At 41.1% G+C, this 27205-nt stretch overlaps 3 protein-coding genes across 8 annotated transcripts in view; 1 reads left to right on the top strand and 2 right to left on the bottom strand.

The window, feature by feature from the left end:
- NRROS (negative regulator of reactive oxygen species) overlaps window positions 1-17346 on the bottom strand; it is a 22753-nt gene extending 5407 nt beyond the window's left edge. The window contains exons 1-3 of the mRNA XM_063132281.1: window positions 17268-17346; window positions 3553-3629; window positions 1256-1367 (exon numbers count right to left, since the gene is read on the bottom strand). Coding sequence (XP_062988351.1) covers window positions 1256-1351 — 96 coding nt within the window. The 5' untranslated portion in view covers window positions 1352-1367; window positions 3553-3629; window positions 17268-17346. The remainder of the gene's footprint in view (window positions 1-1255; window positions 1368-3552; window positions 3630-17267) is intronic.
- On the bottom strand, window positions 14622-21255 carry FBXO45 (F-box protein 45). The gene is made up of 3 exons (XM_063132289.1): window positions 20950-21255; window positions 18306-18662; window positions 14622-17414 (listed from the first exon to the last, which is right to left on the bottom strand). Exons 1-3 carry the CDS (start codon window positions 21238-21240, stop codon window positions 17229-17231), a joined length of 834 nt encoding a protein of 277 aa, XP_062988359.1. The 5' UTR covers window positions 21241-21255; the 3' UTR covers window positions 14622-17228.
- WDR53 (WD repeat domain 53) lies at window positions 21046-27205 on the top strand. Of its 6 annotated transcripts, none has more exons than XM_063132285.1 (3): window positions 21046-21117; window positions 23776-24269; window positions 26319-27205. In XM_063132285.1, exons 2-3 carry the CDS (start codon window positions 23790-23792, stop codon window positions 26892-26894), a joined length of 1056 nt encoding a protein of 351 aa, XP_062988355.1. In that variant the 5' UTR covers window positions 21046-21117; window positions 23776-23789; the 3' UTR covers window positions 26895-27205. The 6 variants fall into 6 exon arrangements, with proteins under 6 accessions (XP_062988355.1, XP_062988357.1, XP_062988356.1 ...); XM_063132287.1 differs by lacking the exon at window positions 21046-21117 and adding an exon at window positions 21379-21422; XM_063132286.1 differs by lacking the exon at window positions 21046-21117 and adding an exon at window positions 21602-21638.

Genomic DNA, 27205 nt, shown 5'->3' with positions numbered 1-27205 from the left:
TGGAAATTTGAGAAAAAGGCCTCTGGCCCATTCTCTTTTGCCCTGTGGGCTGCTTTGACTGACCTCTCCTTTCCCACATTTTGCTTTGTGGATGCCTTGCCTCTGCTGAGCTCCAGGTACCCGGCTGCACACCAAATCTGCAACAGGAAAGGTGCCCTGCTTGCCCAGGACTTCTTACCTAAAGACTGGAGATCCCCTTAATGCCAAGGGCTGAAACTGCTCAGTGTGCAACTCCCCAAAGAAGAGGTTTGACAACCTGAGTTTGAAGGATATGGCTCCAGCAGTTTTAAAAAACAATAATTTTATAACTTTGAACTTTTTTAAAAATCCTAAAAATACAATGGATGAACAGATCTGGTTCAAACTCGGCATGGCTAAATCTCTCCTTAAGAGCTATCATGGTGCCAACTTTCAGCCCTTTATCTTTAAAAATGTCATTTTTAAAAAATAATAATTTTAAAATCTCAAACTTTTTTAAAAATCCTAAAACTCAATGGATGAACAGATCTGTTTCAAACTTGGCATAGCTAAAGTCCTTGTTAAGAGCAATCATGGTGCCAAGTTTCATCTCTTTATCTTTAAAAATGACATTTTAAAAAAAATAATTTTAAATCCTCAAATTTTAAAAAATTCCTAAAAATCAATGGATGAACGGATCTGTTTCAAATTTAGTATGGCTAAAGCTCTATCTAAAAGCTATCATGGTGCCAACTTTCAGCTCTTTATCTTTAAAAATTACAGTTTTAAAAATAATAATTTTAAAACCTCAAATTTTTTTAAAAAATCCTACAAAATCAATGGATGAACAGATCTGTTTAAAATTTGTGTGGCTAAAGCTCTACCTAAAATCTATCGTGGTGCAAGGTTTCATCTCTTTACCTTTAAAAATGACGATTTTAAAAATAATAATTTTAAAACCTCAACTTTAAAAAAATTCCTAAAAAATCAATGGATGAACAGATCTGTTTAAAATTTGATATGACTAAAGCCCTACCTAAGAGCTACCATTGTGCCAAGTTTCATGTCTTTATCTTTAAAAATGACGGAGTTATAAGCATTTTTGTTAATTCCCATTAGAGCTGCTCTTTGGTTGGGGAAGACTGGAAAAATCCGGATTTCCCCTCCCCCTCCTGGATTTGTCACCAAAAACCTGGGCAAATCCAGGCATATAGTCACCCTATGTTTATATATCTTTTATTTTGGTTTTAACATCCCAATGCAGAAAGAAGACATTTAGAATTTCAAGAAGACTCACTAGTTTGCAAAGACTGTGATAGGTTTCAGGTTTGCTTCCCCATCCTGTATCTAGGAAAGCTATACACAGGGATATACTCAGAGCTATTAACTCCATTTCAGCACCGGGACTCCTGCAAAGAGAGACAAAGCAGAAAGAAACCATGTGTAAGAAGGCCTGTACAATTTGTTGTTTACAGTTGCTTGTAGTTTGTATTACAGGAAGAACTAGATGTCTACTTGGACGCATACAAACCATACATCAAGCTCTGACTGAATATTTTATTTGCACAATGCACATGTCCTCCGCACATTGGAAGTTCTGCCAATTACCCACTAATCCCAAGGTGGCAGTTGGAACCCTGGACAAGGGGCAATATTGGGATCGATGGATGAATGGAAGGATGGATGAGGGCCATATAGATGTTTCCAGCCACAGTGACACATGCCAGGTTAGATTACTGGAATGCATTCTATGTGGGGCTGCCCCTTGATGATGGTCCAGAAACTACAAGTGGCACAGAATGTGGCAGCTAGAATGCTTATGGGAGCTAGGCACTTGAATCATATCACACATATTGGTTCCAAAGGCTCCCTATTTCCCCCCGAGCTCAGCTCAAAACGTCACTTTGGGTGTTTAAATCCTGAAATGCTTTGGGACCACATTATCTGAAGGACTCCCTACACCTGTATGACACTGCTGCAGCATTAAAATCAGTGTCAGTGGACCCTGCTCTCTGACCATCACCAAGAATGGTTAGACTGGTGGGTCCCAGAGATAGGGCTTTCTTGGTGGTGGCTCTGCAACTTTGGAACTCTCTCCCCAAGAAGACATGTATGACCACATCATTGCTAGCTTTTTTAAAAAAAAAACCCTGAAGGCATATCTATTCTGGTCTGTATTTTATTCTTTAATATTTACCTGTTGCTCTGTATGTTCTAATTGTAATAGTTTTTTCCATGTGTTTTATAATCTTGTAAGCCACCTTGTGAGGGCAATGTGCTCTGAAAGGTGGGTAAATAAAATATTTTAACTAATTAATTAATTAAGACTGTGAAAGATTATCTCTATAAGAAACTTGAGGACGGAGACAAGGCAATAATGGTTTTAAGAAAGTGAAAGGTAATTTGAGAGCCTTCCTTTCCTTAATGTACATATGTAGATTTTGCTCACCATCACGTCTGGTCAAGCACAGCTTGCAAAACTTGTTTACCAAAGGCAAAAGTGAGGCACACACCATGAACCTTCAGCTCTCCGAACATCGTCTCATCTCTGGTCTGAATCTTCAGGCAAAATTATACATAATACCAGATGTGGGAGGGGGGACACTAGCTTGATCAGAGCACTGATATGACAAGGAAGGATTTTTTAAAAAACAAAAACATATTTTTTCTCCTTACACCATTTCCCCAATCAAAATAGCCCCAATATTGAAGCTTCTACTGTTAGCCCTACAAGGGGAAAATAAATATTATCACCAGATCAGATTGATTTTGTGGTCTTGTAATTAGATTTATGATTTAAGGATGAGGGAACTCAAGTCTTAAAAACACGCACAGGCAATATCCTTTCAAAGGCTGACCACCAAAGCAGGAATCAAAGGTTTTTCACCTTCTCTCTTTCTCTGCCAATTACTAGCAAGTTTTACCTTGAGTTCCTACCCTGTTCATTTTCTGTCTTTTTCTTTGCCATTACAGTTCAGTGATTTGGGCATCAACCACCACATGGCCCCTGCCTTCTTCATTTGGTTCTGGCACACTCAACTCCTGTAACCATTCAAAGAAAGTTTTTGCAACTAAGAATCAAGTGCCTGAATTTGCTGCTTCTTTTTTCTCCTTCCTCCCAATCCCCTTTCCTTTTGTGTCATGTTTTTTAGATTGTAAGCCTGTGGGCAGGGTCTGTCTTAAGAAATATTTTTGTAAGCCACCTTGAGAGTCTTTTTGGCTAAAGGGCGGGATAAAAGTACTATAATAAATAAATAAATAATAAACAGCTAGCCCTCCGAGTAGATTCTCTCTCAAATTAAATTTGGTATTTTCTCATTATCAGTAAAAATCCCCTACCTTGTCTCTTCCCAAGGTATCATCCAGGACACCTTTCCGTTACAGAATCCTACATCGTGTCCTCCAGGAAGAACCACACCTCATGGAACTGATACACGTTCTCAGTGAACTCCACCATGCCATAAAGCAAGATACACCTTTTGCAGCGCAAGGGTTCAGAATGGGCCAGCATCTGTTGTATTCTCTCCCTTAGTTATCATCTGCCACCCTTTCTTAAGGCAAAGAACAGCAACACGTTCTGGGGTTGTTACTCACCGCTTGGAGCAATGGGCTCAGTTCTAGAGGGCTCATTCTGCACCAGTGATCTCTTGTCCTCTGATCTCTTGGTATCTCTTAAAAAGAAAATGAATAAATAAATAAATAAATAAATAAATAATAAAAGAAGCTGCTTCGTGCTCACTTAACATCAGATTAATTTAGAACTTGCGGAAGGAACTAACGGAAACTGCAGTCACATGGATCACAAAGCAAGTTGCAAGCTGCTTCAGCCAGCCACCCCCACCCTCAGCCACCTCAGGCTCAGCAGTTGCACACAGAAAAGTTGCGTACATGCAAGTCACTTGAAAATGAGAAGAATATGAGAAGAAGGGAAATGAGAGGAAGGAAACTATTCAGAGCAAAATTGAAGCCATTCGTTGAACCTTAGGTGACTGCTGCCCTGTGAAGGCTTCGTTTCCTTTCCTCTCTACAACAAAGCTACCAATATTAAAGAATAACAAAATTAGGGCGTAAGGCATCAAGGATTAGAGAGTCCACTTCATCAGATGCCAGTGGACTCTAGTCCCTGAAACTTCATACCACAAGAAATTTGTGCTTCCAGAGGGAGGACTCATAGCACTAGCTATCAGAAGGCATTGTACAAAGTGATGACACAATAAAAGCCTTGCCGGGATGTGCCTTAGATGTGGCTTTTATTGTGGAACTGCCCCCTGCCCAATCACAGAATGTTTACTGGGTGGAGTCCAGATGTCTTCATCTTCCACTTGTAACTCTCCAATGCTTCCCCGTAACTTCTTCCATTATTTTTTCTTTCCCCCAAAATATCTATTGAAGATGAAAAAGCAGAATACTCACACAATGGTCTTAGTCCATATGACTGGTTACTATCTTACCCTGTCCTGAAGGCTCATAGTACATTTAAAATACCACATTTCTTCTATGAAAGCCACAATTCACTATAAATAAATATGCAGTGACTAACATTAGTCTAGGAAAAATACAGTTTGATCATGTTCCTGAGCCTGTGTGTTTTTTAGAATATTTTATGTATTTTACAGTTAATTACTAGTCACTGGGACAACACTGAAAAATAAAAGGTTAAGGAGAAATTACACTTACCTGCAGGCTAGCACACGCCTGCCATTTTAAAATGCAAATTTAATGGTGTTCCTGTGCTTTGATTTTGGAAGATTTTGGATATGTTAATCAGTTATCATTTCTGAGTGGAAAATATTTTCAAACGCTTCTGTTACAATTTTGCCCACATTCAGTGCTTTCCCCCCACATCTTTCTTAGACTATGTGTGTAACTCTAGATAGGGGTTGTGCGGGATTCTCTATCCCAAGAAATATGCCATAGGAAAGCTAGCTGATATGCGATACAAGCAACCTGATATGAGATACAAGGCATTTCAGTCAGATTTTAGGCCTGGTTTTGGCACAGAAACAGCCTTGGTCCTGTATGATGACCTATGTCAGGAGAAAGACAGAGGGAGTGTGACTCTGTTGATTCTCCTTGATCTCTCAGCGGCTTTCGATACCATCAACCATGGTATCCTTCTGGAGCATCTGACTGAGTTGGGAGTGGGGGGCACTGCATTGCAGTGGTTCCACTCCTACCTGGCTGGTTGGCTCCAGAAGGTGGTATTGGGCAAACATTGCTCGGCTCTGTGAATTCTCCAGTATGGGGTTCCGCAGGGGTCAGTTTTGTCTCCCATGCTGTTTAACATTTACATGAAACCGTTGGGTGAGGTCATTCGGAGTTTTGGAGTGTGTTGTCATCAGACAATACTGTCATCCAGACAATACTGAGATGCTGTTAGTGGGTGGTTCTTCTGACCGGACAGTGGGTGTTCAACCTATTCTGGATGGGGTTGCACTCCCCCTGAAGGAGCAGGTTCATAGCTTGGGGGTTCTCCTAGAACCATCTCTGTCACTTGAGACCCAGGTGGGCTTGGTGGCATGGAGTGCCTTCTACCAGCTTTGGCTGGTGGCCCAGCTATGCCCCTATCTGGACAGGGATAACCTAGCTTCAGTTGTCTATGCTCTGGTAACTCCAAATTAGATTACTGCAATGCCCTCTACGTGGCGCTGCCTTTGAAGATGGTTCAGAAGCTGCAGCTTGTGCAAAATGCAGCAGCCAGATTGATAACTGGAACCAGAAGGTTCGAGCATATAAGACCGACTCTGGCCCGCTTGCATTGGCTGGCTATATTTATTTATTTATTTATTTATTTATTACATTTCTATACCACCCAATAGCCGGAGCTCTCTGCGCGGTTCACAAAAATGTTTTCGAGCTCAATTCAAGGTGCTGGTTTTAACCTATAAAGCTTTATATGGCTTGGGGCCACAATACCTGACGGAATCCCTCTCCCGACATGAACCTACCCATACACTACGCTCAACATCTAAGGTCCTCCTCTGGGTGCCTACCCTGAGGTAAGCTCGGAGAGTGGCAACCAGGGAGAGGGCCTTTTCAGTGGTGGCCCCTCAATTATGGAATGATCTCCCTGATGAGGCTCGCCTGGCACCAACGTTGTTATCCTTTTGGCGCCAGGTCAAGACTTTTCTCTTCTCCCAGGCATTTAACAGCATATGCTGAGTTTTTTAACTGACCCCAGAATAGTTGTTTTAAATGGATAATGTTTGTTTTTGTTAGTATCTTATGCTTTTTATGGTTTAAATATATATATATATATATATATTCACTGTTTTTAACTTCTGTAAACTGCCCAGAGAGCTTTGGCTATGGGGCGGTATATAAATGTAATAAATAGTTAACAATCAGGAAACAGATTTCCAAGTCCATGTTCATGAAAAACAAATATGTTACTGGTAATGACTGGCCAGATTTTGTTCCTCTTACATGTTCAAATGAAATGAGCTGCTGAAAATAATTTAAGAAACAATTCAAACAGGAAGTCAAAGAAATGAGAATCTAGAGAACTTGGGGAAATAAGGGGCTTTCCATTATTTATATGAAACATATCATAACCAGGACCTGAACTACATATCTGAGGCTTTGACTCAATTCAGAGATAACACCAAAGTATGGCTTGGCATTACATGAATGAGCGTAGAACAAACCTCCAGCTCACACCCTCCTTCTTTTGAGGGCTGAAATTCTCTCCCTCCCTCCCTGGTTTACAAGCAAACCATTGTATATAAAATCAGGATTGCAAACCAGGATCAAAACCTGAATTACAATCCTGGTTTGTAGGGCAAAGTGCTGCTTCAGATGCAACAGTAAACTATGATTTGCCTACAAACCAAGAAGAGAGGAAGAGAATCACAATGTGTGAGGGGAGAAGGGACTGCACAAGCTCATAACTCATTCACACTGTCCCAAACCATGATTTAATATTACACTTTAACCAAGCCATGAGAAATTCCCTGCCATAGCAAGTATATTGTTACAAGAACTTCATCAAAAGTAAGAAATTGGCTACAAATAATGGTCAACGACATTATTTTGAAAATGACATTTCATGTTTAGGCCAATACCCATGGTAAAGATTCAACAATATTCTAGAGCAGTGGTTCTCAACCTTTTTTTGCTCCATTCCCCCCTTTCACCATTGTTCAGAATATAATTCCCCCCTTCCCAAGATAGTCTAACTCAAAAGGTGCATTCCAAATAATATGCATATAATATTGAAAATCTTTTATTTTTTCCATATTAGTTCCATTTAAAGGGGCAACGCAAAGCATGGTCCCTTTTACATTCTCAGCTCCCATGCTTTGCGTTGCCCCTTTAAATGGGAAGGTTGAAACTTCCAGGATTGCAAGGGAGGGAGGGAAAAGAGAGCAAAGGCCTGGCTTTTGCAGACGACATGACACTTTTCTGGGACGTTTTAAATAACGTGTAGGAAGACATAATCTACAGGACATCATACTTTGCTGAATAGTGGCCCCAGTTCCCCCCTGGAACCCTAAAATTCCCCCCAGGGGTAGAATTCCCCCCTTGTTGAGAACCCATGTTCTAGAGGGTACTACTATTAATAATATTTAACATTATCAGCATGCCAAGTACTGCAGAGCACAGATGCAACTTTGCTTCTACTTCAGCATCCTACTTATACAAAAAAAAAAAAAAAAAGAGTTTCTCTTCTCTTAATTTCTATTTTAAACAGAGAAGTGATTGTGAGTAGATTTTTATAGCATGGTAGTTGGCTGTGCAGAATATGCAGTTCACAATTTCCATAATTTCCTGAAGTTTTCAAAATGTGGATGGAAACAATAAAAGGTGAGTTACAATCTAGGCATGGTATAAGTATTCATGAGACCAGCTATGATGCCTTAACATAACATGCTGAATCTGCAACGGCATCCTCTTCAGTCTTTCCTGACTAAAATATGGTTGACCTTTGGTCCATACCACCAACATTTAGCAATATGCTCTCAGAACATGTGGTCCTTAACTTGCATAGGACCTTTTATTTCCAGCAAACTTCCTGCGTGCACTGATCCTAGGAATGAGGCACAAAGTTTCTTGCCATAGCACAGAATCTGGTTCTTATCTGGTACAGATGTATGGAATCCCATGTTCAATCATCAGCAAGGAATTTAGATTAGCAGACTGAATTCAGCCAACTCTTAGCCTCCTTGCAATGTACTCCTGGTTAATTTAATCCTAACCTGTTTTTGGTATATACTGGCCCTCAGAAAATTCCCTATGCTTACAGAACTAGCACGCTGTGGGAGAAAGCTAGCTTAGAGCTCTACTCCCTATCATGCTAATGGCATACGTACAGAGCATACAAACATTCAATCCCCCACCTGCTGTCTGAGGAAGTATTGTCCAGCTAAACATATATTACAAGGCTGCAGATCATAAAGTTTGGATCTAAGAGCTGCGGGCAACGAAGGAGAGAAACGGTAACAGGAGGTCCTTCAGCAATTACCAAGTGCATTCCTAGCACCACTAAATCCACGCAACTCCCATGCCTAAGTCAGCCAGCAACACACCACCTAGGTCCCTTAGCAGTAGCTTCCTCCTTCATAGTTCTGCTAGGGTTTGAAGGGGTGGAAACAAAAACAAGATGTGTGCATTTTGGTATGGCCCATTGGCCAATGGATGCCTCTCTCTAACCAAAAACATTTATCTCATCCTGAACGTCACTGACAATCCAGTGATGTACACAGGGGAAAACAAATAGCAACGTCTATCTGCATATGAGTCAGCCATCCACATTCCTACACTAAAGCTCATTTTAGGAAGTTAGTACAGTTAGCAGAAGTGAATATATATGAACATTCCCCACAGACCCAGCTGTGTTCCAAAGAACCCACATTCTCTGGCCAAGAACCCAAAGAATGTGGGTACTTTGGAACAACCATGCATTACATGATGTATGCTAACCTGAAGAGTAATCCATTCTAAAGCTCCTACAGAAGTCAGGTCTACTGATTTTGCCCATCAGCTTTACTGTCTGTGTAGAGACAACCTAACTTAGCTATCTTCTAAATGCATGCAGAAATATAAAAAATCTTTAGGGGGGGAAATCCCTAAGGTGAGAACCACCAAAACAACCCAGTGATGACTGAGTTTTCTTAGTGGCCATGGTGAATGGAGTGACTGGAATCCTGAATAGCAATTCACACTGCAACATTTTGTTGCAGGTTCCGTTTGTTATTTTCATGCTGGTGGTCTGTGATGTCACCACAGTATGCAAGGCTATCACTAGACCAAAGTAAAAGCAACCCTCACATACTTTTTACATGCACTATGGCTGGGCCCTTAATATGGTGGCTGTGGGTTTTTATTGATTTTTATTTTAACTTAAAGTATTTTTAAAATATTAAAACAACTTGAAGGTTGGCATGTTGCAAAATGAGGAAGCACACTTTTGAATATCCACAAACACACATTCAGTTCCTTACTAAACATTTTCAGTTTTGTGGTGTAGTGTGTTGGACTAGGCCTTGGAAGATCCAGGTTCTAAGTCCCCAGTCTGCCATGAAGCTCACTAGGAGGGTTGCAAGGATAAAATAGAAAGGAAATAAGTAAATGCTAGCATTCAGCAGCATTAAACTAATCTGAAGAGACCCTCAAATTGCAAATACTTTTAATACCCCAATTTTCTTTAGTCAATATTTATTATGATGCTCAAAGAGAAATTAGTACTTTGGCTTACCCACCCCCTTCTCCCATGGAATAAAATGGACTTCTCACTTACTAAGCAAAAAATAAAAAAAGTATAGCAGGCAATAACCACCATAAAGTAGTCCATTTTACTCCCACTCTCTCTCAGACTGCCATTCCAAAACGACATATTAAATCATTCATTTTGGGGGACCTAAAGAGTATGCACATTTTAATATTCATCATGAGCAATTCACACTGCAACATTTTGTTGCAGGTTCCGTTTGTTATTTTCATGCTGGTGGTCTGTGATGTCAAATGAAATCACAAATGAAATACATGGCAAGTGAATAGTTTTACCTTAGAACTCACGGCAAATTTTGCTTTTGAAAAATGTAGCCATTGTGCATTAGAAATTTGCTGACAGATCACACTGGTTTCCATCTGAAGATTTGATATCCTGCACTGCACTTAAGGTTTCTTTTTTGTGGTAAGCTGCTGTCCCCTGGTGTTAGAATATCAGAGTGGGTCTCCCCGCCCTCCACGTCGCAATACTATTCAGACCAGCACCAGCAATGTGATGAATATTTATTTCAGCCTAAACAGATGTTGCCAGCACATTTATCCAGGAAAGGCAGACACGTTAAAACTTATTTATTTCTTGTAGGATTTATGTTCCCTGTCTGTCACTTGAGTTTTTAAGGCAGCTTACAAATAACCACAATTACAAAAGTAATTTAAAACAAAAAAAGTTAAAAGCATTACAATTTAAAAGAACATAAAAGTACCAAATGTTAACTCAACAGAAGTGCTTATTGTTTGTCAGCAGCCAGCTTTTATCTATGTACGTGGTTCCTCGCTTTCCCTATTTCAAAAGCTCCAGGAGCAGCCTACCGACTGCCGTTTTCTTTGGATGGGAGATCACTGGAGATATATGGTATCTTTGTAGTATTTGTTCTTTTTAAAAAATATATACATGGACTACATACTAGAATAGCAAATAGGCACTCCTGTGCTGAGACTCCACAGCCACTAATCCTGTATCAGTTTGCCAGGGAGAGCGCCTCTGCATACCCAATGAGCTTCAAACAACTCACAGTGCTTTGCCTCTCCCTATTCAAACTGCTTCAAAGTATTTCCACAACTGGAGGGTCACCTTTCTTAACTGTGGCTGGGCATTACACTCCAAAAGCAGGAGAAGGCTTTCCAGCTATCAGGAATACATCTCCCATTATTAGTTTCTAGTTGATAGCCAGCATCTACAACAATATATCAGTGGAAAGGATTAAAAAGGCAATAGAAAGAATCCATATACAAACCTGACAGTACAGCTTTTTAGCAGTCCAATCAACTTGTACTCATCTTGCATTGAAGATAAAGCGGAATGGCACAAAAGTTGTATAGCCAACGCCTACTAACATTTCCACACGCAGAAAAGTTAAGTTCCATGAAAACAAGAACTTTCTCTCCTCTGTCTGTTGTACATGAGAGATTCCTAGGTACCACTCCACAATGTTTATCATTCACTATTATTTTTTTTATGTTCAGGCTCTGCGTGCTGTTGCTTATATAGCCAAAACTGAACCACCCATGCACAAGAGGAAGGCACCAGCAGTCTTGGGGGAAAGTATAAAAAAATTTTAGGGGGGAAAATCCCTAAGGTGGGAACCACCAAAACAACCCAGTGATGACTGAGTTTTCTCAGTGGCCATGGTGAATGGAGTGACTGGAATCCTGAATAGCAATTCACACTGCAACATTTTGTTGCAGGTTCCGTTTGTTATTTTCATGCTTCTTGTTCCCTTGCATAGTTACTCTGTAAGGGAAATTAAACAGACTTTTATTTGTATTAGTTCAATGAGCCAGAATGCTTTGATTGAATCCCATCTATCCACACAGTTCCAATTTAAATCCTATCATTAATAAACACACATCAGTTCTAATTCTGTTCACACGGCCTAGCTTCCAATGGTGTCTGGATTGCACCCGCTTACTTTAGTGGAGCTAAAGCTACAATCCTATGTACATTTACATGGAAGTAAGCCTTTGTGCTACAGAACCTCTCATGACATCAACCAAATGCAAATGTGATCCTTTGGGGTTATTTCCAGCCTGATTGTAATCTGAAGTACAAAGCAACCTTAATTCATAGATGTTGACTATATCAGAGTTGGTGCTGGAGTTTAAGGTACCTTGTGTTGCTACTCTTTTCATAATCACTAACATGCACCCCCTTGGAAAGAGTGTGCCACCTGGAATACGCAGCTACATGTTGAGCAAACATTAATGCATATCGTTAATCAGGCAGGTGGGAAAACAATTATTACTGACCTTTTCAATGTTGAAACTTTATGAACTCAAATGCCAAATAGGAGTTCTGCTTCTCTGTATTATGTTCCAGCGTTAAGGTAGCAGTTTAAAAGAAGAGCACCAGATGAGTGCAATCCCCTGCAGTTGGGTCAAAACACACTCTCAGACCTCTGCATAAGAGCAAGAGTCCAAACCATCTTCCTGGCCCATCCGCGAAAAGGCAGATGCTACTCATGTGAATAAAAGGGGAAGGAAGAGGCCAGCAACTGCAGCACAACAGCTGCATGTGCAGCCACTTCATGCCCTTAAAATTGCTTCATAGCAAAGCTTTTGCTGCATGTAGACACTTCAAGCACTGCCTTTCAGCAGGGGCTCTGCCCCTGTATCCTGCACGCAAAGGCATAACTGGACTTGAACAGCTGTGGCCACCACATTATAGTCTCAGTCAGAGTGCTGCTTTCAAGGATTATCCTGTCCTGCTATCTACGCCCAGAAGATCCTATTCGAAGTGCTGTCCCCAAACAACTCTCAAAATAGGTGTTAAGAATGCACTGTGCTTTCCTCCCTTTTTTTCCAAGTACGCTACATCAGGAGACTTTTACCAGGAGAGCAAGAGCAGCAGTTCGCTCATGTGGCCTCTTGGAAGTGTCTGAGGGCCATTTCACACATTACTTTTCCTAAATGCACTCCCAAGATGTTTTAGATATGTGTCCAACATGTGACCGAAGCAGACACATGTATCATGCAGGTACATTTGTCAGGGTGCAACTTTTCTTTCTCACTACCCTTCAGCATGCATTCATCCTTTCTTTCCCACACAAGCTCCACCTACCTCCGCACTTCCTGATCTATCTGATCCCCTGGCAAGCCCCCTCACCATCCCGATTTTACCCCACAGCACAGGCCCACTTGCTATTAGGGATGGGGAGAGGACAGGCACACAAGGAGATAAAACAAGCTCCAAAAGCATAGCAGCTTCATCATCTTCCCTTGCAGTGAGGAATTTAGAAAGGCTCTAGTAACCCTAGTGCCGCCTTATACTCTCCTTTGTGTTATCCCACCCTAGTACTATGATTTCCATGTCTCAAGATCAAAAGCATTGGAGAGCCAGTTCACACAAAGCCCGGATGCATGGACACCTCAACAGCAAACCCTACCTTTATTCATCCTCCCCTATCGAGTTTATAACCTATCATTTCCTATAAGGTTATATGAATGATGGGGGAGGACGTGCAAGCCTGTGATATTACCTCATGATCTACTACGTTAGGAGTGGGCAACTTGTGGCCCACCAGAAGGTTTAACCTACGACTCCCACCATCCCTCACTATTGGCTATACTATATGGGAGTTGTAGACCAAAAACCTGGAGGGCTGCAAGTTGCCCACCACTGCAATATGTGGAAAGCTATGACCCTAGGTTATGTTTTAACTGGTCCTTAGGCTTAATTCTTCCACAGACTAGCATAATAAACAAATGTGACTTGGATAATTTCCACATTGAAACAAAGTGATCTTTAACAAAACAAACAAAAGCATAACTGAAGGTTACTGTACCATACAAGGAACTTATGGACAAACTATAGAGCAGTATAGTTTTTGCAGCCCAGCTATTTTTTCTCATTTACTTTTGTGTGTGTGTGTGTGTGTATATCAGAGCTGTGCGTAGATGGCCTCTTGAAATTCTCCACCCTATTTATGGGCAGAGAAATTGTGGGGACAATTTTACCGAATTTCTCCATGGTGAGCAGAAATTCTCAGTTTCTTGGAGGTGGAGCTCCCCATTAGCAGCAGTTGCAGCAGTTTTCCATTTCTTCCTCATAGTTTTTGATTTTTGTGCTGCCACTACAAGTGGCAACATCAGCATACGGGTTTAGCAACCTGGTCACCACTTTACACTCTTCACCATGCCCCATACCTAGTGTCATTCAAGTGTATGGTGGGGTGGAGAAGGAGGCAACCCACAAAAATGGTGGGAAAATTTAGTGTGTGCTTTTTCTTTCTATTCTACATTTCTCCATTGCTTTGCAGACTTCCAGGCTGCTTGCAACTTCTGAACTGAAAAAGCCCTATGAGGGGAATTACTTCATGATGTCTTTCCCTGTGCATTAATTGTAGTGTGGCAAGACAAGGAAGTGATCGTACAATGAAAGACAGCACACTCGCACACATTCCGCCACCTCATAAGAAAGGTAAGCACAAGAACATTGAAACCAAACCATGAAAATTTCTCCAAACTTTTCTTCTTTGAATTTCTTTTTGAAAGAAAATTCTTCTATAAAATTGAATGAGAAAGGTTGAAAAAAATGTGGAAGACATTTTCGGCACAGCGAATTTATATATTTATGATTCTCTCAATCTCTCTCTCTTTTACACACACGTGTGTATGTGTAAGGCCTTAGGTAGACCTAAGGTTCATCCCTGTTCATGTCAACGACACACAGGGGATCCCAGAAGCAGGCAGGGACGACCCCGGGACGTTCCCGGGATAAACCTTAAGTCTAGCTAAGGCCTAAGAGAGAAAGAATCAAACAGTGCATTACCCCCAGGGAAATTAACAATTTGGCATCAGCCAGTCACTGGAATATTGTAATCTTTGTATTCCATTCATACAGATAATATTCTAGAATCACTAGGGTAGACCACTCTACTCCATTTACACACTCAAATATAAAATACAATACTACAAAGTAGTATTTTTCTGTTTTAGTAATTTATTTCAGTATTTTGTACATCTTGTAGTTGGTCTTCAGGTAATAAGTTATAAGAGGTTTATATACATAAATGTCCCTTGTGCCCAAAGGAATTATGAATCAATGGCAAAAGCAGAATGCTATGCCACATGTATGGGAAAAGATGGCAGCACATCCTATATAAATGGAAATAAAACCTAATAAAATTCCCTGGTACAGTTCTTAGGATCAGCTCTCTCTACTTGAAGTCCATAAATAAGTGCAGAGGATAAACCATCCAAGACTGCATAGGGAGACTATATTAATCAAACAAAAGCTTTTCTTTTATTTCAGCTCATGCCATAGGATCTTTGTAGTGATATATTTTATAGCATTGTATATAGTTAACATTTTATCTGGAAATCACCCATCTTTCCCAATTCACTCACTACTTCTTAGTACCATATGTTGAACAGTATTCATTTGCTTTGTTTTGACTTTGTTTTAGAAACAGACGATGAATGAACTTGTCCTATTAAGTGACATATGACACACAGAACAAATATTTAAAAACATGCATCCCCCAAATGTAGTTTTGTAGTATCCGAGCATGGAAGTGAAGGCCTGGGAATGAGTAAATTCTGACCAGTTGAGAACATGAAGGCATTTTACTCTCTCAGCAAAGTCACTCCCACTTTTTCTGAAACTCCCCTTTCTCCCTCAGATTCTTAGCAGCTGTCCCATGCCATCAACCAAAAATTGCGGGTAGACAGTTGATTCACAGTCCAAATCCAATCATCAACCATGATTTTCTTCTGCAGCAACTACAAGGAGGCAGCAGCGAAACTTTGGAAACAATATTCAAGCTAGATGTTTTCAGCTGCAATCCTATAAACATATACCTGGGTATAAGTCTCATTAAAATTAATAGAACTTACTTCTGAGTAGGCATGTAAAGGATTGCACTATTAAGACAAGATGACTAAACTTACAACAAGGCAGTTAGGTTGCTGGGAAGGTGACAGCATGAGCACTGTAGCCACTGTGTATTGACGCTAAAGACACTAGCTTAAGAGTTACTATTTTAAGTCTTTTATGCAGGTTAAACATCTATTACTAAAAAAAATACAAACATGGTGTTTAGCAGCACTCACAGAATGGAGCCAGCTTTCTCCAGTTTAAATTAGAATAAAAATCCTTAAGAGAATTGTTCTCTTTAGTACACCTAAGGAATTATCAGATGCCTGCAAGACTGCACAATAGAAACTATGTAGTAAAGAATGTAAACAACACCTCTTTTCTTTTCAAAGACACAATCCTATGCATAGTCCCCTGGGAGTAAGCCCCATTGAATGCAGTGGGACTTACTACTAAAAAAAATTCAGAGGATTGGACTGAAAGTGTTTTATTACTTACCCTGAAATAAATAGATATATAAGGCAGAACAAAACAACATTATAGTAGCAAAAAGTTGGCTTATGGATTTACAAGGTTAAGACATATAAGCTGTGCAGGAACAATGTCAAAGAATAGCAGAGTTCAAGAACATTAGAAAATTGCCTTGGGGAAAGACAGCTACATCCTAATCTGTAATGCTTCCTTTTTACACAACTCATTAGCTCTACAGAAAGATTTCTCAGCATACACAGTAAGTTTTCATACAACCAAAGAGCAGACCCCATACCTGAAACCTGGGCTTAAAAATTTGATTCCTGTTTAAACTTCAATTTATTTAAAGTAATGGTTTAAATATTTTAAAATAAATTCTTCCATGGATTTTTAAAACAGTAAATATTTGGGTGGTACTTTGGAAAACTAAAATTTCAAAACATTTGTATTGGAAAAGGACTTTACCCTTAAACACTCACACACTTCTAGCTATCAATCGCAGCCATTTTACAATAAGCATACGTAGCAAATTCTGTCACAAGAGATGTTGTACAACAGAACAAAAGAAATGCACTTGTATATGTTATTTACCTCCTAGAAAGAAGCTGGCAATTGACATGTAGTAAGGGGGAGGGGGTTGTTTAAGAATTTACATTCCAGATAGAACAAAATAAATGGTTGCTTTTGCTCTAATTTTTAAGTGATATGTAGAAACAGTCTTTAAAATACACTTCAGTGTAGCTGCACAATATTTAACTCTGGAAAACTGCTGTTTTGAGACTATGCTTTTCAGTACATTTAAAATATATTAAATAAAATGCAACCAGTTTGTTACCTTTGGTGAAACACACTGGATCAGAGGCAGGAAGGGAACAAACAATTTTAAGAATGGAAATCTTTCCCACAAAACACACTACACACACATCTCAGGTAACTTCCTCAACGATTTCTATTAAACATTTCCTTAAATATGTACAAAATTCCACATTGCCACCTTTGCAACAAAGTCTTATGCAACATGCATGTGATTAACTGCCCATTCAATCAACTGCAACCCCCTGAGGATTTTTCTGGTCCGGCAGAAAAAGGAAATGTTAATGTACTCTCTTCAGTACAGCTGGTCTTCTAGATCCCAAGTTTTGGTTTTCCTGGATGTTACTTAGACACATTTCGCTCATGCTTTCCTATTAACCAACATGCAGGTCTTTCCATATTGTCAACTTGATTTTCATGTCCCAGTTAAAAAACAAAAGTGTCATCCATCTAAAGGTTTTCCCAAATAAACTAATGTCACCTCAGTGTTGCCATACACAGCAGACACTGCTGGATACAGACATGTCTTTGGCAGTCCCCGGAAAGCAACTCCTAGGAACTCATAGCCTCGCTCAAAAGCCAATGTCTTGTCTTCCATGTCCAGGATGACACGAATTCTCTCACCTATCTGTGAAGAAAAATAGGAAAGATTGGAGAAAAAATGAAAAGGACAAGAGAAAGATAGCAAATGGATGCTAAAGACAAAACAATTCGTGAAGAGAAAAATGCATATGGCCCAGGTCCAGGTTATCTGAAAGACTATATTCTCCCTTATGAGCCTGCCCATGCTTTGAGATCTTCCGGGAAGCCCTTCTTTCAGTCCCACCTTCTTCACAGACACACCTGGTGGGAACATGGGAGAGGGCCTTCTCAGTGGCTGCTCCAGTGCTCTGGAACTCTCTTCCCGGGGAAGCTAGACTGGCTCCCTCCTTGATGTGCTTTCAGAAGCAGGCAAAAACTTCTTTGTTCCGGCAGGCCTTTGGTGAATAATCTGGGCCTCCGTCTATGTTGTGTATTTTAAAAGTTTAATGTTTTAATATTGTAATATATTTAATATATTTTTAACTTTTGTGTATTTCTTTCATAGGTTTTAAAATGTATGTTTTAAATTTTGTAATGCTGTCTTGAGGCCCAGTATTGGGCAAAAGGCAGTATACAAACAAATATAATAATAATAATAATAATAATAATAATAATAATAATAATAATAAGTAATTAATACACAGATAAGCCGTTCGAAAAGTTTTTGTATTGGTCAATAATAAAACTAAGATGCAGTCATCTCAGGGTCACACAAGGAACTGTAAATGACTACTTGGTTAACTACAGAAAGACTTCAACCATAGGCTCACTTACCTAAGAGTAAGCCCCACTGAACCAGTGGGACTTATTTCTAAGTAAATACACATAGAATTGTGCTTAAAACAAAACATACCACAATCTATTAAGCAAGTATTCTTGAAGATACAGATCTTCACAGATCCAGCAAAGATTTGAGTACACACTGAATTTCACTCACTTGATATTTTGGGGCATTATTGCACTGGGGAAAGCTTCCATTGACTTCTCCATTATGTAACAAGTTATTGTCCACCAAATTCCAGCCCCAGCTCTGGTCATCACTTCCTAGGAGTGCCACATAGCCCTGACACTGCATGGGAGCACGTTTTGTAGCAATTCCAATTACTGCCACTGTGCCAAGAGGACCTTCCCACCAGACTTCCCAAGCATGACGGCCTTCACTGAAGCCAATCTTGGTCCTTGCTCCATCTGTACTCTGAGCAATGGGATTCCGGTGCAAAGTAAATCCATTCTTCTTAATGTAGACATTCCTAGAACAATCATTGGTGCTGAAAGCATGCTGAAAGGCACGTACCTAAGGCAGAAGGTTTTAAACAAGAAGAAGGAATTTGAGATAAGATTGTCAAAATAAACTGTAAAGTATGCAAACATAAAAACTCAGTCTCTAATAAAAAGTAGATTAGTTGTTCTCTTCAGTTTTAAGACTTTACCTCCGCTCACTTCCCAACCTATCTGAGCAAGACTTTTTTCTTTTGTACCACAGCAATAAGAACTAAGACCGAAAGACTTGAGGTACAAGTCAGATATTGGGGTGTGTGTGTTGAACCATGAAAAGCTCAGAATGAAATGAGGAGTTAGGAAATGGGGCTACTCATACAGACAGACCAACTCCAAGAAGACAATGAGCAAGTTCAGATGATGTACTGAAAGTTGTCATGGGTTATTTAACTCACAACAAGATGCAGCACCCGCAGACACCAAATTGCATATCCAACCCCCGCACATGTTGTGTGAACCCAGTGAGCATGGGTTATGCAAGAGTTAAACAACCCTTGCATAACCCTGAAACAGACCATGAGTTGTTTAACCCTCGCATAACCCATACTTGCTGGGTTCGTACAAAACGACAACCCCTCAGCGCGGATTGCATATTCAAAATGGTGGCACCAACTGAGTCCAGCTGCCAGGATGGTAGCTTATTTATTTGTAATTGTTTATTTTAAGCAGGGATGGACAACTTGTGCCCTAGCTAGCATAGCCATTGTGAGGAATGATGAAAGTTGTAGACCAAAACATTTGGACGGCCACAAGTTGCTCACCCTAATTTAAAACATTTTATCTTGCTCTTTAGCAGAATAGGCTCCTAGAATGGGTTACAGATCAAGAAGAAATGGGACAGTCCCTGCTTTACAATCTAAAAGGCACAACCCAAAAAGAAAAGGGATGGGGAGGGAAGAGGAAGACAATGACACAAGTTACAAAGTTTTATAATGACCAGTTAGGATAGAGAAGAGCTGGTCCCTCAACAGAGTTGATGGAGAGGCCCTACTAAGAACACAAGAAGTGTCATGCTGGATCAGACCAAGGGTCTGTCTAGTCCAGCACTGTGTTCAGACAGTTGCCAGTCAGCTGTCAACCAGGCACCAACAAAGCAGGACATGGTGCAACAGCACCCTCCCACCCATGTTCCCCCGCAACTGGTGCACACAGGCTTACTGCCTCGAATACTGAGGCAGCACACAACCATCAGGGCTAGTAGCCATTGATAGCCTTCTCCTCCAGGAATTTATCCAAGCCCCTTTTAACTCCATCCAAATTGGTGGCCATCACTACATCTTCTGGTAGAGAATTCCATAATTTAACAATGCGCTGTGTGAAGAATTACTTCCTTTTATTTCTCCTGAATCTTCCACCAATCAGCTTCATGGGATGACCCCTGGGTTCTAGTATTTGTAGAGAGGGAGAAAAATGTCTCCTTATCCACATTCTCTACACCATGCATAATTTTGTACACCTCTATCATGTCTCCCCTAAGCCTCCCTTTTTCCAAGCTAAACTCCCAATTGTTGTAAACTTCCTTCATAGGGGAGATACTGCAACGCCTTGAACATTTTAGTTGCACTTTCCTGCACTTTTTCCAGCTCTATAATATCTTTTTTTAGGTGTGATAACTTCTCTTCTCTTTTGGAATAGCTGTTACCATTTAGCAGTATATACCTACCTAACTTTAACATTACAACTTCTAACATAAAAGGCACTTGGCCTGCAGCCAGCAGCTGGGTGGAGATGCCACATCAACATAATATGGGTTTCAGGGGAGTTTCCACACCACAGAGATGCATGTTCAGCCACGAAATAAAGATGCAGGCTGCACTTCATTTGAGCCAAGAAATAGCCCCAGAATTGGTTTCAAAACCAGAGCGCTGTGCCTTTGTGCAACACTCACACGCACAACTAAATGCTTCTACCCCCTTCCTACACATTTGGATGTAACGGAAAGGCATTCCTATCACACAAAGCATGACTCCTAAGCAGATTAATGCTGCGCACCTCTAATTTTAGAAATGAAGCATGGGAAGTATGGTCCAGTCCAGCTTTCTTCAACCTGGAGCCCTCCAGATATGCTGGAGTACAACTCCCGGAACCCGCCCTCCGCCCGCCAGCATGGTCATGCTAGCTCGGGGATGGTGGGAGTTGTAGTCCAACGCATCTGGAGGCCACCAGGCTGGGGAAGGCTGGACTCGACGGAGAGCGCTTTCGGTGGGTGATGCTGTTAGCACTGCCGCCGCCTTTCCCCTCCATCCCTGCGTTCTTCGTCTCCTTGCTCGCGCGCGCCAACAGAGCGGGACGGAGAGCCTGACCTTGCCCTTGTAGGTGGGCACGTTGCAGAGGATGTCGGTGCGCAGCGCCTCCTCGGCCAGGCTGCGACCAGCCAGGCTGCGCCACACCTCGCTGTTCTCGTCGCCGTGCAGGACGCGGTACCACAGCTTACACACCAGCGCGCAGCTCCGCAGCTCTCGCAGCTCCAGGTAAGAGAAGACGAATTCCAGCACCCGCCCAGGAAGCCGCCAGCCCCCGGCAGCAGCAGCCGCAGCAACCGCAGCAGCGGCCGCCGAGCTGGGAACCCCGCCGCCGGCAGCTGCCGCCGCCATAGCCTCAGGCGACCGACCACCGACCCTTGTGTGTTGCGCGCGCGCGCAGCGTCCAAACCGACCCGGCGGAGGCGGTGCGAGGGCGCGAGCCCACCAGCCAGCCCCACGGACCAATCCGGCTCGCGCCGTCAGCAAGGGAAGGAGGAGGGCCGGACGCTCAACGTCCTCCCCACCCGTTGCCGGTAAGGGCGGGCGGAAGCGCAAGCTCTTAGCCTGTGTGGGGCTCGGCTTCAGTAGCTCTCGGGTATTGTCGCTGCCTCTCACCTTGGATTTACGGCTAGAGCAGTGGCCGGAATAGTCTATATTCCTGTCGGTCGCCTCTCATGCAACCTCGTTGTTGTTTACGTTAATTCTGTTTTGTAGGTTGCTAGGCCTTGAAGGTGAGCCGGCCATATTGGGTGAGGGAAGAGCTGTCCGCGTGCAGGGGCGGGGCGGGCTCTTCTAAATACATGCGCCCAACAACCTCACCTGTCAATGTAAAAAGGTGACGTAATTTTTCTTCGCCGGAAGAGAAGATAGTGGCATGGCGAGGTTGTGTTGTTGATTCTGTTCGCGGTAACTGAAGTGTTGTTCGTAAAGTGGTGGGGGTGGGATGGTTCGGCGTATTTATTTGGGGGTAAGTCCTATTGCAGCCGTGGACGGACTTCCAATTAAGCACTTTTAGGGTTGGGTGAGTTTCTGACCCGTCAGCTCATTTGATCTCTTAGGTAGGTTCTACCATCTGCCATTCGTTATTTTAACTGCCATTTTTTATTCCCAAAGAACCTTCCGTTTTTACCTTAGTTCTTTCTTTATCTTTCTGCACCCTTCACCAAGTGGTTTCCTAGTTCTGAGCATTGTGTGTAGGTGTTTTGCCCCCGTTTTTGTCAACACCTGCCTGAGCCAGAGTCAAATACTCGTCACTACCCAGTCTTCTCCCTTACTCTGACTCCCATTTTCACTTTGGTACCCTGTAATGGCCAAGGCTCGTCTTCTAAATCATTTATTGTGATCCTAAACATATTTATCCACAAGTCAGTAAACTGGGAATTAAATGCCTTTGCCTCGTAAATCTGGGTTTGTTTGTTTTTAATTTTCAAACACCCTACCTCAAAAAAATAGACATATTTGGCTTTGTTTTCTTTACGACTAAAATTTCACTATTACTGTCAATGATTTGCCCTTCCCAAACTTAGAGAGCAATGCTATGATCTTTGGATGAGCATCCCAGGAACTATAGGATTGTTCAGAATGCTTCAGAATGGGGAAGCTGGAGATCTGATCTCCCTCTGACCCCTTGAAGCTCCCACAGTAAGAAATTTGCCGGCTGCCCTCTGAGGTCAGAAAAGCAACCTCAGAGGAGGAGAAAAGGGAGCGTTCCAGTGGAAGGGGAGAACACCAGAGAGGCCCGGGTACACATTATCCTGAGCTTCTACCAGCCTCCTTACTTCCCGCTCCAAAGTGCCTTTGCTAGATAGAGGTTGCCTTCGCTGCTCCTCCTGCCCTGCATTGGATGATCAGATGCCTCTGAGTTCAGGGGCTTTCAATCATTGTGGGTGCTATCCATAGAATTGCACCCTTAATCTGCCATTAGAATTTTTGGTTGCAGCTCTCTGGGATCATGCCATATAAAAATATACACTGATGAGCTGTAGAGTAATATACATCTAGACACAGTTATTGTATGCCTAAACAATTGGCTTCTCATTTCAAACAAAACCAGATGGATACTTTAATATTCTTTGTTCTAGAACTATGTATTGTGGCTTCAAGGTTGGCATGACAATGCCTGATGTTAGTTACTAGTCTTGCAATGTGCAAGTGTATTATTAAATTCAGTCATCAGGAGCCCATCACAGAAGATCCCTAGTTCTTGTGATATATGAGGAAGAGGTTTTGTGGTCCGTGAAAAGTTCAGTAATAAAGAATAAGAAATCTATGCTATACACACACCACTCTAGAGAATTTTAAGTAATTCTCATGTGTGTTTTCAGACTTGATTTGTGGCTTTTTTAGTAATAGAATTCAGTTGCAGCTCCAGCTTGTCGGTGGATGGGGAAAGTGGCATTGTGTGTCTTTAAAGGAATCATTTCTTTTTTGCAAATTCAGCCCATTTCATTGCTTCCTGTTAATCCAGAAAAGGAGGTGGTGGAATCATTGGTGGATAGCCTCATATTTGCCATTTAGGCCAATGCAGGAAGTCCAGAGCATCCCCAGCATCTGTTTAACTTCTGCATTGTTGTTTCTTTAATTCTGTTTTGTAGTTTATTGGGCTGGCCATATTGGATAAGAGCACCCACATTTTAGGCACTAAAATATGACAGAGGCTTAATAATTACAAGAGGAATTGTCTCTAATAATGTTTCAATTAGTTGATATGACACTCCAATATACTTGGAGTTCATGGTTTTATATTTCTAATCAGTATGCTGCACCTTGGGGAAGCTAATATCTCAAAATGATCATAATGCATCTGCCTAATGATACTGCATCCCTCAATCTATATCAGGAACAACTCTTACTTTATTAATCAGTGCTTGGTGGGTTTTTTTTCAGTCTCTTGAAATACTATGGCTGAGAAGTGGACCACTGGACATTCTTCTTCAATATTATGTTTGAATGTGAGCAAAGATGGTCTGTTGGCTTCAGGAGCAGAAGGAGGGGAGCTCACTATCTGGAATGAGGATGGGAGTTCAGTAGAACATGTACGGATCCAGAAAGCTGAGGATGTCACTAGTGTTGTGTTTTCTCCCACCTGTCCTAGAAGACTTTATGCTTCTCATGGGGAGACAATTAGCATGCTGGATACCAGATGTCTTAAGGAGCCAGTTGAATGTTTCCATGTGAATGAGGAAGAGATCAATTGTCTTTCAGTAAATGAAACAGACAGTTTCTTAGCTGCTGCAGATGATTCAGGAGCAATAATGATCATTGACTTGGAAAGCAAGAAATTAAGCCGCTGCCTGAGACGACACTCAAATATTTGCACATCTGCTGTGTTTCGGCCTGAAAGACCTCAGAGTCTTCTATCATGTGGTCTGGATATGAAGGTGATTAGTGGTAGATGAAAGTTTGCTATATATTGCATATTGTCTAAATGTGTGAGCAAAGATTTTCGTAACTTTCCTATTTTACATTAATCTGGCTGAGCCTCATGTGGTAGTAGACATAATTCTACCACACATTGTTTAGGAAATCAGACATTCTCTTTAAAAGCATAATATCTGTGTCAGATAAGGAAAACAAGCAGGCAAGACAAAAGGACTAGCTCTTGGGAAGTTGGCTGTCTGGGAGCCCCAGTATCAACAATGTGGCTAAATCAAATGCTGAAGTGGTTTAATGTCGGTCTTAGCCTTGGAACATGTTAAGTAATAGAGTACCTTTGGGGATGTGCAGAGTATTTTCCTCTTACTCTACTGGGTAACTAGACCACAATTCCTCTGATTAGTGGGTAGGGCTTCTAGATCAGGGAATATGGTTTGTATACTAGATTGAACCTTGGCAATTCTCTTAGAGACAGCCAGGGTTACAGTTTTAAATACCGACTCTCTCACTTAAGTTGTATGAGAAATTCCTTCGGGTCTTTATAAAGATTAAGGTTATAAATAATGGGGAAATAAAAATGTATCAAAACACGGTGGTACAGGCTTGATTTAGGCAACATGTTTAAAGTCTCCAGATCATAGGAGGGTGCTGTGGGTTCTCTTTCTCCTCCCATGCATAGGTTCCTCCCTCCCTTCTAGTTTCTAATCTCCAAATCATGTTTGGGAGATTAGGAATATAATATCTGAAATGAACAGAGAGTCCTGAGCCACATAAGCAATTTTAATTAGTTATTTTAGGAATATAATACTATTAACGTGACCAAATTTTGCTAAAGAATAAAGTAATGCATGTGGGGAAACTTAATTCCTCTAGGGAGAGAATAGCTCTTTCAAGGATAGGGAGTAGGATACAGATGCAAGAGTCAGAAAATTGATGGACAAGAGATAAGAAAAAGGGGGAAATATTAATTTCTCTATTTTAAGTAGGAGTTATCTGTATTAAAAGCCTGTGTAAAGTGAACTATGATGTTCAGAGTTAATGCTTATTTTCTACAATGTTGCTTCTAAATTAAGAAAGAAATAATGCTTGCTCATTTTCCTCTATTTATTGTCCATTGTCAATAATATAACATATAGGTCTGTCTGTTGTCGAAGGAATGCTAACTAAATTTTCACAGCTTGAGTAGGATCTGACTCAGTTCAGACAACACGTTTGTCAACACAGTGTGAGAACTCCACTCAACCTCCTAACAGTTTTTAGGAGGTACTCCCCACACAATATGTTCTAACTCCACCACAGTGTGACTGGGCTACCGTGGTGTTGAGTAAACTCCATTGTGAAGTTTGATTGACAGTTCCTCTGCCCTCTCTCCTCTCCTGTTGCTCCCAATGGTGTTCCAACAGCCATTGCTGCAAAAAAAAAACCCACAACCAATCCCGGTGGCTCTCCTAGAGCGGCACTCACTCCTTTCGCCGCTCTTGCCAGGGAACTCTGTAGCCAGTGGGAAACATCAACTAAGCACAATGGAAAACTCCATGGAGCCCACCACGCAAAACAACGTTTGTGCAGGAACTCTCCTCTGAACAGCATGGATATTCAGTGTGGAGTGTTTTCCAAAAAAAACCTCCACTGTGGGAGGGAGTCTTTCCACCAGACAACACATTTCTCAGTGGTGGTGTAAAAACTCCACCGTGGAGTTCTAAAACTACTGTTGAGAAACTTGTTGTCTGAACTTGGAGAAATTCTGGTCTTTCGTTCTGCTTGGGAAATTGTACTTTTTTACTGCACTTGTAAACAATAAACAAGTGCAGTAAAAAACAATTTAAAGCTTAATAGTGATATGAGAGCCATTTGATATAGAATATACATTGTAGTTAATAGTGCTTTTTCCATTTAATTTGTAAACTACATGGCATATCACGTGTGAGAGGTGCCTCAATTTCTAATTCTAGGAACAGGACACTGTAAATGGAACTCTAAATTAGGTACATACAGTAAAACAAATATGACACCCTTTTAGTACTATGAAATAATACTGGATTTTCTATTTGTAGGTTATGATGTGGAACTTGCAGAAAGCTCGCCCACTGTGGATAGAGAACTTGCAAGTGGAAGAAGGAGATGAGAAGTCAACTGGCCAGCTCTTTAACCCACCCCTGGCCCATTGCTTGTCTGTTTCTACTTGTGGCAATGTCTTTGGCTGTGGAGCTGAAGATGGTAAAATCAGAATATTCCAAGTAACAGGTGCCAAGTTTGAACAGGAGATGGCATTTAAAGGTCACTCCTTAGGAGTGTCACAGGTTTTCTTTCTACCAGACACGTATTGGTTTATTACAGGAGGGAATGATGGCAGAGTGTTGTTGTGGGATGCCAGTAATGAAATAGGAAAGCTGAAGAGTCCAGTCAAGTCCATTCAGAGAAGGAAAACTAAGATGCCCAATACCACCAAGAAGTTTGACAAAATGAATGCAGAATTTCCAAATGAGTGTGTACCAATTTCACCAAAATTAACCATTGAACATGGAGAGAAAGTGAACTGGATTACATATGCAGAGATTAAAGGCTCTAGGAGAGTGCTAGTTGCTGATCAGACTAGCAGTATATCAATCTATCCAATTGCTGAACCTTAAACATATCTTGGCAAGTAAATGATTCTGTGTTATTCTGGACCTGGCTGTTTTATTACATTCAATAAACTAAACCAACCGCAGCCCTTCTGTATATTACTAAAAATATTTATTTTGGCAGTTGATAAATGTAATTATATCAGTAATGGGATATCTTGGGCTAAACCTGGTATGATCTTACTGCTAATAAAAACCCAGTTGTGAATGTGTGTGTATATAAAGATCTCAGATTGTTACAACAGGAAGAAAAATAAAGATGGCATATCTTAGCACATGCTTTTGTTTGTATCCCTGACATAAAGACATCAAAATGA

The sequence above is a fragment of the Elgaria multicarinata genome, chromosome 8, assembly GCF_023053635.1.
Source record: "Elgaria multicarinata webbii isolate HBS135686 ecotype San Diego chromosome 8, rElgMul1.1.pri, whole genome shotgun sequence".
NCBI classification, from domain to species: Eukaryota; Metazoa; Chordata; class Lepidosauria; order Squamata; family Anguidae; genus Elgaria; species Elgaria multicarinata.
This window is presented reverse-complemented; position numbering and strand designations above follow the sequence as displayed.

Bases quoted from the DNA above. Each gene is read 5' to 3' on its own strand.
- FBXO45 (XM_063132289.1), bottom strand. From the start codon at position 21,240: ATGGCGGCGGCAGCTGCCGGCGGCGGGGTTCCCAGCTCGGCGGCCGCT. The intron at 18,663-20,949 runs GTCAGGCTCTCC...CTTCTGCCTTAG, and splicing joins TGCCCACCTACAAGGGCAAG to GTACGTGCCTTTCAGCATGC. The intron at 17,415-18,305 runs GTGAGTGAAATT...TTTTCTTCACAG, and splicing joins ATAATGCCCCAAAATATCAA to ATAGGTGAGAGAATTCGTGT.
- WDR53 (XM_063132285.1), top strand. From the start codon at position 23,790: ATGGCTGAGAAGTGGACCACTGGACATTCTTCTTCAATATTATGTTTG. The intron at 24,270-26,318 runs GTGATTAGTGGT...TTCTATTTGTAG, and splicing joins CATGTGGTCTGGATATGAAG to GTTATGATGTGGAACTTGCA.